Source organism: Rhopalosiphum maidis, chromosome 3 (assembly GCF_003676215.2).
Source record: "Rhopalosiphum maidis isolate BTI-1 chromosome 3, ASM367621v3, whole genome shotgun sequence".
In the NCBI taxonomy this organism is placed as follows: Eukaryota; Metazoa; Arthropoda; class Insecta; order Hemiptera; family Aphididae; genus Rhopalosiphum; species Rhopalosiphum maidis.
The window spans coordinates 22,814,195-22,829,204 of NC_040879.1; the positions used below are offsets into that span (position 1 = coordinate 22,814,195).

Here is a 15,010-nt window from a genome sequence, read left to right on the forward strand (position 1 = left end):
AACTCAAATAATTCAATAAATCAATCAAAATAACTTAAAAACTTTAAATATTTATTTGCTTATGAATTATGAGTTATATGTTTTAGATTCTAAGCGGAGAGATAAATGTATTGGTTAATGGTTTTACATTTTTTACTTTCGGAGAGGAAAAATAAGAATTTTTAAGTAAGTTATAAAAGAATAGAGTAAATAAAAAAAAAATAGTTATTTACAAAATTTAAATTGTTAAAATACTGTATTTATAATACTACTTATTTATTTACTAAATATTATGCAATTTTCAAAATATTCCGACTGTTTTTACGCAATTTATTCATAAATATTCGAATTTTTCGAATTTTAGATTCTGAACGAAGCATTGAATGATATCTTTTTTTGTGTATGTGTACACGATAAAATATAGTCAATAAAATGACCTTACTCGTCCTGTAGATCGACCACTCGACACCTAAATTTATATCTAATAGATACCTACCCACTTACTTTCCTTTTTTAAATTATTTTTGATTTATTTATTTAATATAATAATACTTTAATTTTATATGTATTTATGTATTACAACTTACAAGAAGAACCTATAGGACAATATATATGTAACACCTTATTATTTATACAATACAGCAGACTCCAAAGTGACTTCTTTGGCTTATTTTTATTCCGGAACTAATCACTTATGACTTTTGAAGGGAATATAATAGTCTTAATCATTATATTGTAAAAATAATTAGAATAGCGATCGTTAGTAAATTATCAATATATTTATCGTAGGAATAAGAAAATTTTTATCGAAACAGTCGGGTATTACTTTATTAATAATTAATTACCAAGAAGAAATGAAAGAATGACATATTATGTTTGATTCACAATATATTATTTTTAAAAGATATTTCTCTTTTCTTTTCAATTCATGAAAATATTGTTTTTACTATATAGTATTATCATATTTGTTTTTAACCATAGAATCATAAAGATATAGAGTATTATGTTGTTTTGATACTCTATTCTATACTCTCAAGTCTCAATGACTGCAAGAAAGTTGAAACCAGTAATTTATTTAAATATCTAAAGACATTTTTTATAACAGTTTACTTAATTCTTTACGAGAGGTCAAGAGGCAACATTATATAGTGTATATTAACCTTTTATTTGCAATAAGGATAGGAAGCATCTAGTATGCCGTATGTACCGACTAGCACCGTGTCCACCATTCCGTAGGATTGGCCCTTTTTGGACCCCTCTCTCTCACACCATCTCAACATGGTATTGTATACTTTAATACTTGCCCGTTAAGTTGGTCAACGCATACGCCGTGCACGCAAGGACTGCTGAGGCAAGCAAAACCAGCCCGCGCCGCACCAGGCGCAGATGACAGTAAAGACGCGGCCATCGCGAACGCAACGACGATGACCGACACGACTGGCAAACGATTCGATCGCATTTAGCATTTCCGTACAGGATCAGCCGTGGTGAGAGTGCTGGATACAATCGTACACCAACACTAAACACTGCAATACTTGTAGACAGAGGATGCTGTTCTTGCCCGTTTTCAGCGAGCACTCGCCAATCAACTCATATACAGGTTTTGGTGTCGTAAATGCCGATTGTTTGTAAATTAAATCGAGTGACGTCTGGAAAAAATCATGGTTATTAGGACTGGAATTTTGATATACCTAATGTAATTTATTTATCCCATCCTTTTATAACGTATCATCGTGAGCGGAAAATGTTTTGGAGGTTCTGATTTTTTTTTATAAAGCATATATTTATATTTTATATTGCAATGCTTGATGAATTAAAGAATTAAACTTTCAAATCAAATTAAGCACATTTTTCAAGTGTTTAGAAAAATGTTCAACAATTTATTTTAAATTGAGTTTTTTCAGGATGGAAATAGTATCAAAAAGGTCACTGGGTCGGGAAATTAGGTTAAGGTTAATTGGTATTTTGGATCCCATACCACCATTTTAAACCTAGTTATATTCCTAATCATCGAAATAAAAATGTATGGGTTAAAACTTAAAAAGTAATACATTATAATACATCATATTTTAATATATTGAAATATCACTGCAGTGTATGCTTTTTTTAACATTTAGCATACAGAATCATACTAATTATAATTTAATATTTATAATTCCTATTATTAACTTTAAAGGAAGCACACACAAATAATGTTTGGAAAAATGCATAAGTCAATTCTTAATAATTAATATATAAAACTAATAGCATTATATAGTTTGCTTATACAGGATAACATTTATAATCTGTATGTCATATAAATCACAAATGTCTAATTAAATAACTAAATATAATAATAGTTAAATTGTCATAAGCATATTATGTAAGATTAATTTATTAAATTTTATTTGATATAAATATGTACAGTTGTACAAAAATACAATATATACTGCAAAAGTTAAATAGACCAGTGGTCTTCAACCGGTGGGTTGCTTAAGTTTTAAAATTGGGTCGCGATAAGTCTTCTTTTTAGCAATTTTAAGCAATTTTAGCTTTTTTACAAAGCTTATGTGGATCATAAATCCAGTAAGGTTGAAGACCACTGTTATAGACTTCCTCTAAATATTATTATAATTTATCATAGGTACAAAGGTTATAATGAAAAAATATTTGAAATTATAAATTAAATTCATTTAAATATTAGACACGGAGGGCGTAATCGAATGATATGCGACATAAATTTGATGTATACAAATATTACTAGGAAAACTACAATGTTATATCTAAATTTGTGAATAACATGTCAAAAAAAAGGAAGTACTACAAAAAAGATTTTGTTGTACGATCAATCCTCTCATTAAAAATGAATACGCGTTGCCAGGTCGACTTGATCGACATATAAGCTCAGCCCGATAAAATTTTTAGTTAAAAACCTAACCGTTCTAACCTTAGCAAAAGCGTCAAACAAAAAAGTGTAAATTTAAAGCAACAGGTAAAATGTGTAACTCAAAATGCCACAGTAGCAATCCGTGCTCAAATAATACATACAGCTATTTTTTAGTGTTAGGTGCCTATTAAACAAACAATAAATTACGATTCCCATGTATACTAACATGTATCTTGTATCTAATCAGTATAATAATAAATAAATATAATATTTATTTTACAATAGGTATAGTTTTTATACATGGTAGCATACATTACCCTTCACGTATTCGGTCATTGTACACAATGTCCGAGCAATGTGTTTTATTTTCACTTTAACCAGTAAAATTGGGCATTGTGCACAATGCCCGACTACCCCACTTTGCCCGTAACATATATATTTTGAAAGCAGTAAGTTGAGTCACAGGTGTAAAAAGGTAGTAAAGGTAAGTTAGGCCCAGACTACAAACGGCCTTGTACCAGTATCCTCAAAAGTACCTTTTTTATACCAATCCCTCTCCTTTACTACCTAGAGCAACATGCCAACATGCATCAGTTGCCCTCACATATTATATTCATGATTATAATAGGTACATGTTACCAATCTATAAAATAGGAGAGGTAAATAAATAACGAAATAAATAAATAATAATAATATTTATAATAAAAGGATAAATACAATAATTATAAGCGGCGTGCGATGTAATTTGTCAAAAAAGTAAAATAATATAAAATGATTGGTAAAATTTATAAAAATAATATGAATAATACAATAATTATAAACATTAGCGGCATACAATGTAATTTGTCATTGTAAAATAGTATGAATAGTATAGTAGAGTATAGTACTATAGTATGTATTATGTTTTATATTAATGACTAATAAATTTTAAAAATCTAAATCTGTTAATATTATTATTTTTATATATATTTATAAAATTTTCAACTTGCTTTTTATGTATAAGCGATTATTAGTGATATTTTTTGCTTCTTGTACACTACTCATAAAAATATTTGGATGTGCATTACTAAAGTTTTTCGAAAAAGTCTAATTCAATGATTCACACGCATTTGTAGTCCTTTCTGAATCGATCGAATTCATAGCCCACAGAAAAGGCGGAAAAATTAAATTGGATGAAATATATGTGTCAACTAAATAGTCAGAAAATTCAATTAATTTTTCTAATACAGCCATATAGCCATATAGGCTGAATTGACATCAGATCTTCAATAATTTACTTCCCCTATTTTACGGATTTGTATATAATAATATGTGGGGGCAATTGATACATTTAACGAAAAGTTATACTATATTAAGTACCTATCTAGAAAAATAACGATCACAAGATGAAAAGCATTTTAACAAAAATCAATTAACCATATTTTAACCATTAGAGGAGGAGACACGTACGTATAAATTTATAATACTCATGTATAGTAAGTACCTTAATAAAATACTGTACTTATATACCTTTATTTTAATGCTTTAGGTAATAGGTAATATAATTTACAAATCTACATTAAATTTCTTTCAAAAATGTAACAATAAGAGATCCAAAAAGATTCCATTTAAAATCTAATACACGACATAGCACACAATATAAACTACTTCCATTATTTGTATATAGTTCTACCCATTGTTGTTAATCGAACAAACATTACCTCTCTAATGTTTCCTTTTAATTTTTGTAGGATATGGGCATATGGCCACTACGTGATAACTATTTTTAACATTTTGAAAATTTCTGCATTACAGAAGCATATTAAAGTGTTATTCTACAGAACACGAAAATTTCGTAAAATAATCACACATAAAAAATTATTTTAGGGTCAAAATTCATTGAAATAATTTTTATTAAAAAAAAAACAGACAGTTGAATTGAATTTTTAAGTAATTTATACATATTAAGACGTATTAATTAAGTATTATCTATTCGAACCTCAAATTACACCAGAAATAAAATCATATAAAAAAATGACGAGTTCTATTTTAGATACTGAGCAAAATAATAAAAGTATAGGTTTTGTTCGTTTTATATTTTAGATTCTAGATTGAGTGATGAAATGATATACTGAAATGTGTGTTTTTGATATTTATACACGATATGTATACATGTATAACATATTTCGGTTTTCAACTTTGGGAGTAATTTCTGATAGAAAAATTAATTTTAGTTATAGTACCTACTTTAAAGAGAACTAAATTGTTATTATAATTATTTTCAAAAGTATGATGAAATCAAACAAAACATTGAGGAAAACCGGGAATTTTTAAACAAAACCAGTTTTTGACAAAATCGATTTTGTCTTTTTGGTGTAAATTAAAAATGAATAACCTTTGATACTTGACATTTTTTACCAAATATTCTTTGATTAATTTTGGGATTGAACACTCAAAATGAAACATGAATCCGTGAATCCGAAAGCGCATTTCCCAATTGCCTATAGTATATTAACTACTTTAAGATGCTCTATTATATTTTACTTAAGTTCAACAAATATACCAATTCCACAATAGAAATTTAATTTTAAAATATTATGTGAACTAAGATATTTACGAATAGTAAGCGACTAGACTATAATCAATGATAATATTATTGTTATTGACCAAAAAAACAACATTTGACAGCCATTACCTATTTTCTGTTTTTTTTTTGTATAATTATTTTTTTTAAGTCCGATTATTGTTTATTTTGATGGTAAGAAAAAAGAACAAATTAGAATATTTTAAATAAAACTTATATAATCACTCTGTATGATATTTTATGATATAAACTTTTATAATTGTATTCTGTATAATATGTTAGTTTAGTGTAAAAAACCAAAATTAAAATTATAAAATCTACTATTCACTTAATATTATAAATTTATAGACCTATAGTTTATACTTAATATACATTAGGTTGCTGTAGAAAGCCGTAGATAAAATGATGATAAATTTAATAAAAACGATAATTCTTGGTTTTTAGTTTTTACCAACGGCTACGTAGGTAAAAACTACGATCGGCAGTAGATTATACACACATATTTACATTTATAGATTAAAGGCGGTTAGAGCGTGATATAATAAAGTAAAAGACGGTGATCTCTTATATAGTATTATATTAATATAGTGCAGTAGGTCAGTATAATGTAGGCGTAAGAGTGTGATTTACGAAGACAGCGTACGTCAAACAGTATTAAACAGATTTTATTTTTTTTTAAATGGATATTTTAATTTAGGGCGAATAGTTTATGAGCTATACGTTATACGTATTTAAATTTTAGACAAGGGGAGTAGTGGACAAACATTTTGCGAGATACCACTCCACTCCGCGCATCAAAACTTTAAATACTTATATAACTCATAAACTACTCGCCCTAAATTAGATTTTTATGAATCAAAATACTCAGAAAAATATACTGCTTTGAATATGAAATTAAAACTATGTTGTTATTCAAAAAAGTAAAAACTTAAAAAAAAATGAAGGATAAAAAATATTTAAAAATATAATTTTTTTTAAAAAACGTGGATTTTTTAACAATTTAAAACAATGTAAAAATATATTTACAAAAACATGAATACTTTTTGAAATAATGAGTGGTTCATGATAAAAGAATCACCCTGATACACGATAAAACGAACATAACAAATGATAAAACTAAATTAAATTAAACAAAAAATAAATTTCTACAAAAATTCTATGGTACGGTCCGTACCTATGGATAATCGACGCTCTACTGTTTATTATAGTGAAACTTTCATATTACAGTCTTATAGGCAAAAACATTGTATTATAGAAAAATTAAATGAAAATTCGTCGTATAGAATTTTCATTATACATAATACAAATATAGAACTAAGTAAAAACCGAAGTTAAAAGTTTAGTTAATATTTTACTTCGTAATTACTGCTTGTCAACTTGTAATTGTTGTATAATAAGTAATAAGTATTGTCTATTAATAAATTTAGAACTGAGAGCCATATAAAATGAGAAAATACTGTTGGTCTCTAGAGCCATGCGAGTGTTTAGTTTATAATTTAATGGACCGGGGTTATAAATGAAATACTAAAAAATTTAAATGCACACTAATTATATTATTAGTTAATAGTTGTTACAAATAATATATTATACCTAATATATCAAGTACCACCAGGCTTGTATAGATATATTAGAACAAAAAAAAAAGAAAGTTTATGTTAATTTAGTTGCCACCTATTATTAATTTTTTTAAATAATATTTAAATAAAAATAATAAATTATATTATTAAATGAATAAATTATAAATACCATAAGTAAATAGTAATATAGGTAAGTCCCCATCTAGCATTTATTTCCATAAAACATTAAAACGTCATAAATAACTTTTGACGTCATACATTAACGTAAAAATTCAGCTTATAATTTGCAAAAAGTTTTTATACATAATAATATTACCTAACTAATATTAGGTATAAATGGTACAATAATATTGATTTGAGTAAAAATGAACACAATTTTTTATTTTTGTTCCAAAACATATTTATTTTATATGCATTATTATATTTATAGAAATTCGTTATGTTTCATAGTATATTATTCTTAAAATTGTATTATTTATTTTTTATCTAAACATCATTATTTCCAAAATAAACCGAAAGAAGTGGACTTAAAGTTACATAATTTTATATTTATTTTATATAATTACCTATATTTCTTCCCTGAAATAAAAATAAAGTTAAATATTTTTTGATTTCGGTATTAATAGAAAAAAAGTGGATAGTGGGTCAAAAAACCTCACTGCAAGTTTGCAACAACAATATAACATAATAATTAATATTATATTTCCGCGTTGATTCATTGAATTGCTGTTCGAAATAACTGATCCAACTACTAAAATAATTCAAGTGTATCAGTGTATGCATCCGATTTGAAACCATAATAATGTTACATACTTGAAAAATATAATAACCTATTGGCTATTGCACATGAACCACATAATTGGGCAATCGAGGAAATTACGAATGGAAAAAAATCAACAGACCAGCACTTCTACATATTATACTTCTTATTTAGTACTTACCATATCGCCATATCGGTATAATAGTACACCTTATAAAATATACTTTATGTAGGTACCTATACAATTTGACATATTATAAACATAGTTCAACCTATATAAATACAATATATTTTGTTTAGAAATATAATTAAACATAAATAACGATAAGTAAATCCAGCAATCGAGTCTGCGTGTGTGTGTGTATGTATTAAGAAAATCGGAGTTAAGAGCAAAATAATATAACGTCGGTAGTCGGTACCAGGGACGAGTATTTCTATATGCCTATACACAAACTGCGAACAGACACGCCACCGCCCTGAGACTCACGCGACATTCCGTTACTTATAATATAAATACATAATAATATCGCACTTTGAACTGAGTAAAAAAGTGAAAACACGATAAAAATACATACACACATAATAGACGTATAAAATATACCAAGGTATATTTCAAAAGATATTATATTTTTATTAAATTATTTTTTATTATAAAATATTGAAAAATATGTTATACATATATAAACTTCATATTAATTTTTGTGTCAATGGTATCTTACCATTACAGTAACATAGTATAAACAGACAAAAATAACATATGATTGTAAAATCAACATATTCATCATCAAAATCTAAAATATCTAATTAATTATAAAATATTAAATAATTTTCAACCTATTTTATTTATATTATTCTGCATTCACGAATAATAACGAAGTATTCACGAAGAAATTTTCCGTTTTTAGCGAAACTATAGCAGTTTGGAAACCACTTCAACCACTGCCCGAATATATACATCACGATTCATGAGCGACAAACCATTGATTGTAGAAGTTGAAGAATTTACCACAATATTATTTGTTGTAATAATTGTATGCCTTTGCGGTGTATATAATAACACACGAATAATATATATGTTTATGGCATATTGCATAATATGAATGAATAGGTGACGTAGTGCCAACAAAGGTATTATGAATTATTGGTGTATACTGTATATAATATAATGAACAAGTATACCTGTTGGTGAAAAAGTCAGCAGGAAACATCGAGAAGGCAATTTTTGTATAATAATTCTATAAAAGTATAAAAAGGGCATTTTGTTTATCTCAACATCCGTGAGCAATAAAGTTGTAAAAAAAATACATTAGTGTAATCATTATGACTGTCGACTGATGTTCGTTATTGAAATAATATTGCATTGGAAATAGTTGTCGTATTCATTCGAGTAAATGAATAAAAACAAGCTTAATAGAATGCCAGGCCGTCGAGGCATTGTTATTTGTTTATTCTCTCTGACCCACAGCGCAGCATTGTACATTTTTGTTCAGCTATACTTAATTACCATTTTCCTATATAACTTTAATATCAGAGTGAATTGAACCATAAAAATAAAAATTGAAGTTAAAACAATAAAACGTAAAAACATTATCGGGTTATCTGCTTTTGTGCGTCGCCTGTTTTACGATATCTTTTTACAATTATCTGCGATATTTGAATACTTTTAAACTGCAATATTTTACATCATACCTACAATTCAAAAAAAAAATATTAAATACATCAAAAATATTGGAATATCGTAGAAAACCCATGTACGTTAGTAAGACAGAGACAACATATGCAAGTATGGCATCCTCTTAAATTATTAGTTACTATATAGTACGTAAGTACATATAAATGTCTGATTTTAAACTTTTATGATAATTAATTAATCAAGTAATACGAAATACTAAAGTTTAAAAAATAATAGTTTAATAGTATAATAGTTCAAATTAATTTCGCATAGTTTATAATACCTATCAACATTACCTATTTTAGATTTTGTTTTTTAAATCTAATTGTTTTTATGTATAATAAAATAATATTATTAAGATAGGAATTTAAAATTTGTACACTTAATAAACAAAAACGACCAATGTTAAGTTACTAGCTATTGGGCATAGGTATAAATTATTTAAAAATTATAACTTGTATTTTTAATTTTTTTCGAAAAAATGATTATTACGTGTTCTTGGTATTTGATAAGTAATTATACTATGAATTTTATTTTTATGAAAACATATTAATTATAAAAATATAATATACTATAGATGTTCGCTGATCCATGATGCTAAATACTAGTTGTCTAGACTAGATATGGTAGGTATATGAACAGTATTTGGCGTTTGCCGTTATAGTTTATGCTATTGTATTTTGTATTTAGAATTTAGAATTATTTTTTTTTATATTTGATTTTACCTACAATCAGCGATACTCGGGTGTATCGTGTATGTAACTGATTTTGTTTACTTATAAATAGACCCTTATTTGATTTGATTTTTATAAAAATCAAAAAAAGCGATATCATACACTTTTTTATTTGACCGATTATAATTTGTTATTTTTGTTTAAAATTAGATATCTGTATTCCCGGGTCAGTATAAGCTTCTTGGCTCTAACACCCTTATGATACAATATTATTTCATACCACATCTTTATATTTTGTGAGGAGAAAATAAATGGGTAATAATTTATCGTGGACACTTTACAGTGATAATGCATTAATTGTTGCATATTCAGCCTTCATGTATGTCACACGTTGTATTTATACTAATTAAATAATACTATCATATTACACGATCGATGGGGACTGTCTATAGATCTTAAGTGAATGAATCATTTTAAATATACATGCATTACAATTTAGACAATTAACAATAAAAAACTATAAAATACGTTTGTATTATTATTGATTTTATTATTTATTCATATTAGTAAAACTAATACTGATAATAATCGATCGTGGAAAATTTGTGCAATGAAAATAAACTGCAAAATATATCTAAAAATATGAAATACTTAACAGATACTTACTTATCTTAACTCGAGTGATCTCAATCGTAAGATAGTAGTTAGTAGTATTAGTTTGATGACATTTAAAATAATTCTGTAGTACCGTACAAAGTGCCTTACAACCGAGTTTACTAGTTAATACTAAATATTAATATGAAATATTTCAAAATATTGTATTCAATATTACTCGTATATTAATAATTTACAATTAAATAAATTAAATTAATGAAAAAGGTATTGCAGCTAGTGCAGCTCAAAGTTGGTAGCTTTATAGTCACATTTGTATATCAATAAACTCTATCTTATAAAGTAATAAGCACAAGATATTCATTTTTTTCAAAATTAATTTTTATAAATCGATAGGTACATAAATATTTAAAATGTAAAGTACAGATTAGCAACTGCTTCTGCCCGGCCGCAGCATAGTTAGATTTTAAAATATCAGTCAAATTGTTCGGATGTGGATGGTTTAGACATTGGACTTGAACATGGCACACGTTTTAATTAATATCGATAGCACAACATTATATAACTATCTATTTGAAAATTTCTGTGCATAAATTATTTAATATTACAGACTACAGTGCATCAAGTTATCTAAATAATTTAAAATATTTAAAAAACAAAGTTATATTTTACAAATTTGTCATTAAATAAATTTTGAATTTTTTTATCTGTACTTATGAAATGAATATATTTGAAAAATGAAAACAGCACATTCTATTGATTCTCTACTAATGTTGTTTAATAGTATAACCTAATAATTATTATTATTTACACGTTGAATATGATAATAATTAATAATTATAGTAAGCCAATAGCCGTCAATATTCAACTGTGTATTATATCATCACTTTTTATTTATTTATAATTTATTGGGAACACATAAAAAAGTAGGTATATGTGTTACGGAAATACGGACTGTTTGTCGGGTAATTTTCAACAAGGTTGTTTCACTTGATTTATAGTACGAGGTTATAACCGACTTGCCTATTAAAAAAATCAAATATATTTGAATTACAAACTATTTTATTTTAAATAAAAAAAAAAACATAAGATTCTATAGCCTGGCACCTTGAAAAATACATTAGTAATACTTAGCTTGAAAATTGTGACTAATAGATTTATTTTCGAAAAAAGTTTTCAAAGTTTTGAATTAGTGATGCCAAGATTTAGGTTGATGGATTTAAAAACAGTGAAAACCATATCATTTCATAAAAATGGAGTATGGTAAAAGGGATTCAATAAATCATAGATTATTTACTTGAATCAGTATAATAATATAAGATTAATTTTATTATATATTGTTAATTTTTTATGTATACCTACTCTGTTATTACATTTATTAGTCATGCTTCATATTGTAACATGACATACTGTACTCTTTACAAAAGTCAAGAATAGTTTTTATATTTCACGCATTAATAAGTAATTACTAAGTAGTAAGTACAAAAAATTGTTAGTTTTAATCTTATTATGCTAATGACTTAAAACTATTAAAGCCTTAAAATGCATACATTAAAAAGAAAATAATAATTAAAAGTTTTCTTGTGAATTTAAATCGAAACAGACTATTGAAATAACATAACTGAAACTGATGTAATTCCATAAACATCTTCAACATGAGCGAACATGCGACATCGCCTGATGTCGTTTACAGAGAAATGAAATAAAATGAATTAAATAATTTCTAAATATAAATAAGAGTTTATAGATTAATAATATAATTTAATTAGTCAATCCCTAATCAATACAAGTCTTTACATGATTTAGCATTTTAGTCTACATTTGTAGTATATAATAAATCTAATATTGGCATAAATGCTGTTTAGTTCCCACGCGATTTTTTTTCTCTAAAACGTGTGTTTCAAAACACTGAATACAAAAGTCAATTCAAAAATTTTCGCAAATCATTATTTTGGGAGTTACACTTTCTAAAATTTACGATTTTATGCATTTATAACGCATGCGTACGCGAAACGCTGTATAATTTGCTTTATTTACGTTTTCGTATTAATATTAATTATTGGTAATACATATTTTAGTTTTTACCCTGTAGCCCACATAAGGTGGTTTTGCATAGCAAGTCGAGTGATATTTTCAATTTACGGAGCGTAGCGACGAGTGCCGACACACGCGTAGTCACTGCCCGAGGTATATTGTGATATCGAGTTTTTATATTGTGTTAATTTGTTTTTATAGTTATCAATGTTTGGAAAATGAAGAATTTGTTCACGATAAAACATTATTAATTTTATTGCCTTTTGAAAGTCATTAAATATAATAATCTAAGTATAATCTAAATTTTTCATCAAAACTTCTTTAGATAATAATATTATAACAAGATAAATTAACATAATTAATAGGAGGTAACAATCCAATACGAACACGTAGGAAATAAAAGGATACATGCATGCGTAAATGCGTAAAATCGTAAACTTTGAAAGATATAACTTTCAAAATAATGATTTACGAGAATTTTTGAATTTAGACTTTTGTATTCAGCGCTTTAAAACACACATTTCGAAGAAAAAAATCGCGTGGGAACTAAACTGCATTTGTTCAATAATATTATATCTCGTAATAAATATTGAAATTGAAAACATAAAACCTTATCATAGTTATTTTCTTTTATTATTTATGTCTTAATGCATACTTAAGTGTTTTCGGAATGCCCGTATATAGTTGGAAACGATTTAGATATTTATACACAGGACTAAGTACCGGAAATACATAATGAACGTATGCTGGAACTACTAGGAATATTATGTATTTATGTGTACAAAATAATTAAGTTTTGAAAAATTTAACAATGGTAAATACTAAATACTATTATGCGACTATTTAATTATTAAATTCGATTGTTGGTTTGCAATGTATTTACCACAGTTTACCTACTCCATGGTGTGGTATACCGTAATACTGTGGTATAAGGTGGCAAGTTCGAACCAATCGATCAAAATAGAAAATATACTAGAATCATACTATGTCTGTAATATATCTTCAAACCTCAAAACCGAAAGGTGTGAACTTTTGTCGGTACAGTATGGGACATAATACCTAATGGCTAATATTATGAACCCATTGTATAACACTAAAATGTTTATATTAATATGTAAATGATGTTGGCTTATTATTGTCGATGCGTATCTTTTAGTTTTTCTGAAATAGTGGTCCGACGATATTTTTCGCGACACGGTCATAAGATTCATTTGCTTACTCATTAATTTATTATTATACCCACTATGGTCACTGCAGTTTCGACATCAGTATTGAGTACATGTACATTAGTGCATTTTCAACGCATAATATACTATAATATAACATTAATTTAGAATGGTTCTTAATATTATTAATATCATGTGATTTCAGTGTAACATATCAATTAAACCAATAGCGATTCGCAAACTGCATTCTTATGAAAAAACGTAATTATCGATCCACGAGACTATATAGTGTAGTTGTTTGAGTTTTAAGTGCTCGTAATTCATAAATAGTATAATATTTTTTTAAATTATGCTTGTGCTTTATATGTTTATATGTGTGTGTTTACATGTGCGAGCATTTACCTGTGTGCGTCCTTCACTTACGTAGTTACGTCAAAAATCCACCCCGTGACGCGGCTTTCGATACACTGAAAAGCGATCGCGCTGCAGTGTATACAATACGCCACCGGTAACACACACACAGACACGCGCGCGACGGACTTAACGATTTACAGCGTAGCAACCAAATGTAGTTAAGACAACAATACACATCATTCGACACAACTACCTATATTATAGTTATATTTATATATGCACACACACATATATATTTATAGTATGTATATATATATATAATATAAGTTAATACTTAATATTATTGGTTTCACCATATACATATACCATCAAAACCGTGCACACGTTACACACACACTCAGACGACTCCATACCTCGGCTTAAAGTTGTTTCGAAATGACATCACACTATAGGTATAATATTGTATTATTTCTACCGACATACACACACAATATTCTGCCACTCCCCACCCCAAATTATTAAGTCCTACTCCTACGAAAAAAGTTCAAACCGAAATATTGACCTGATATGCCCCGCGAATGAACGAATAGATAGGAATAGCCGAATAGGTATATACTATATTATAATACAAACCTATACATAATAACTAATAAGACATAAAATAATAAACAAAGTTATCTATGTATACACGGTGAAACAAAATATTAGATTTTAGGTATATTATGTATGCTAAATTCTTCGCCAAGTATGTAC

The 15,010-nt window shown here is 26.8% G+C and overlaps 1 protein-coding gene across 2 annotated transcripts in view; it reads right to left on the reverse strand.

Annotated features, from left to right (window-relative positions):
- The window catches only part of LOC113556915 (protein eyes shut), a 41,253-nt gene extending 26,902 nt beyond the window's left edge, over positions 1 to 14,351 (reverse strand). For both annotated transcript variants that reach the window (XM_026962140.1, XM_026962141.1), the window contains exons 1-2: positions 14,306 to 14,351; positions 1,284 to 1,628 (exon numbers count right to left, since the gene is read on the reverse strand). In XM_026962140.1, coding sequence (XP_026817941.1) covers positions 1,284 to 1,438 — 155 coding nt within the window. In that variant the 5' untranslated portion in view covers positions 1,439 to 1,628; positions 14,306 to 14,351. The remainder of the gene's footprint in view (positions 1 to 1,283; positions 1,629 to 14,305) is intronic.
- Positions 14,352 to 15,010: the final 659 nt, after the last annotated feature.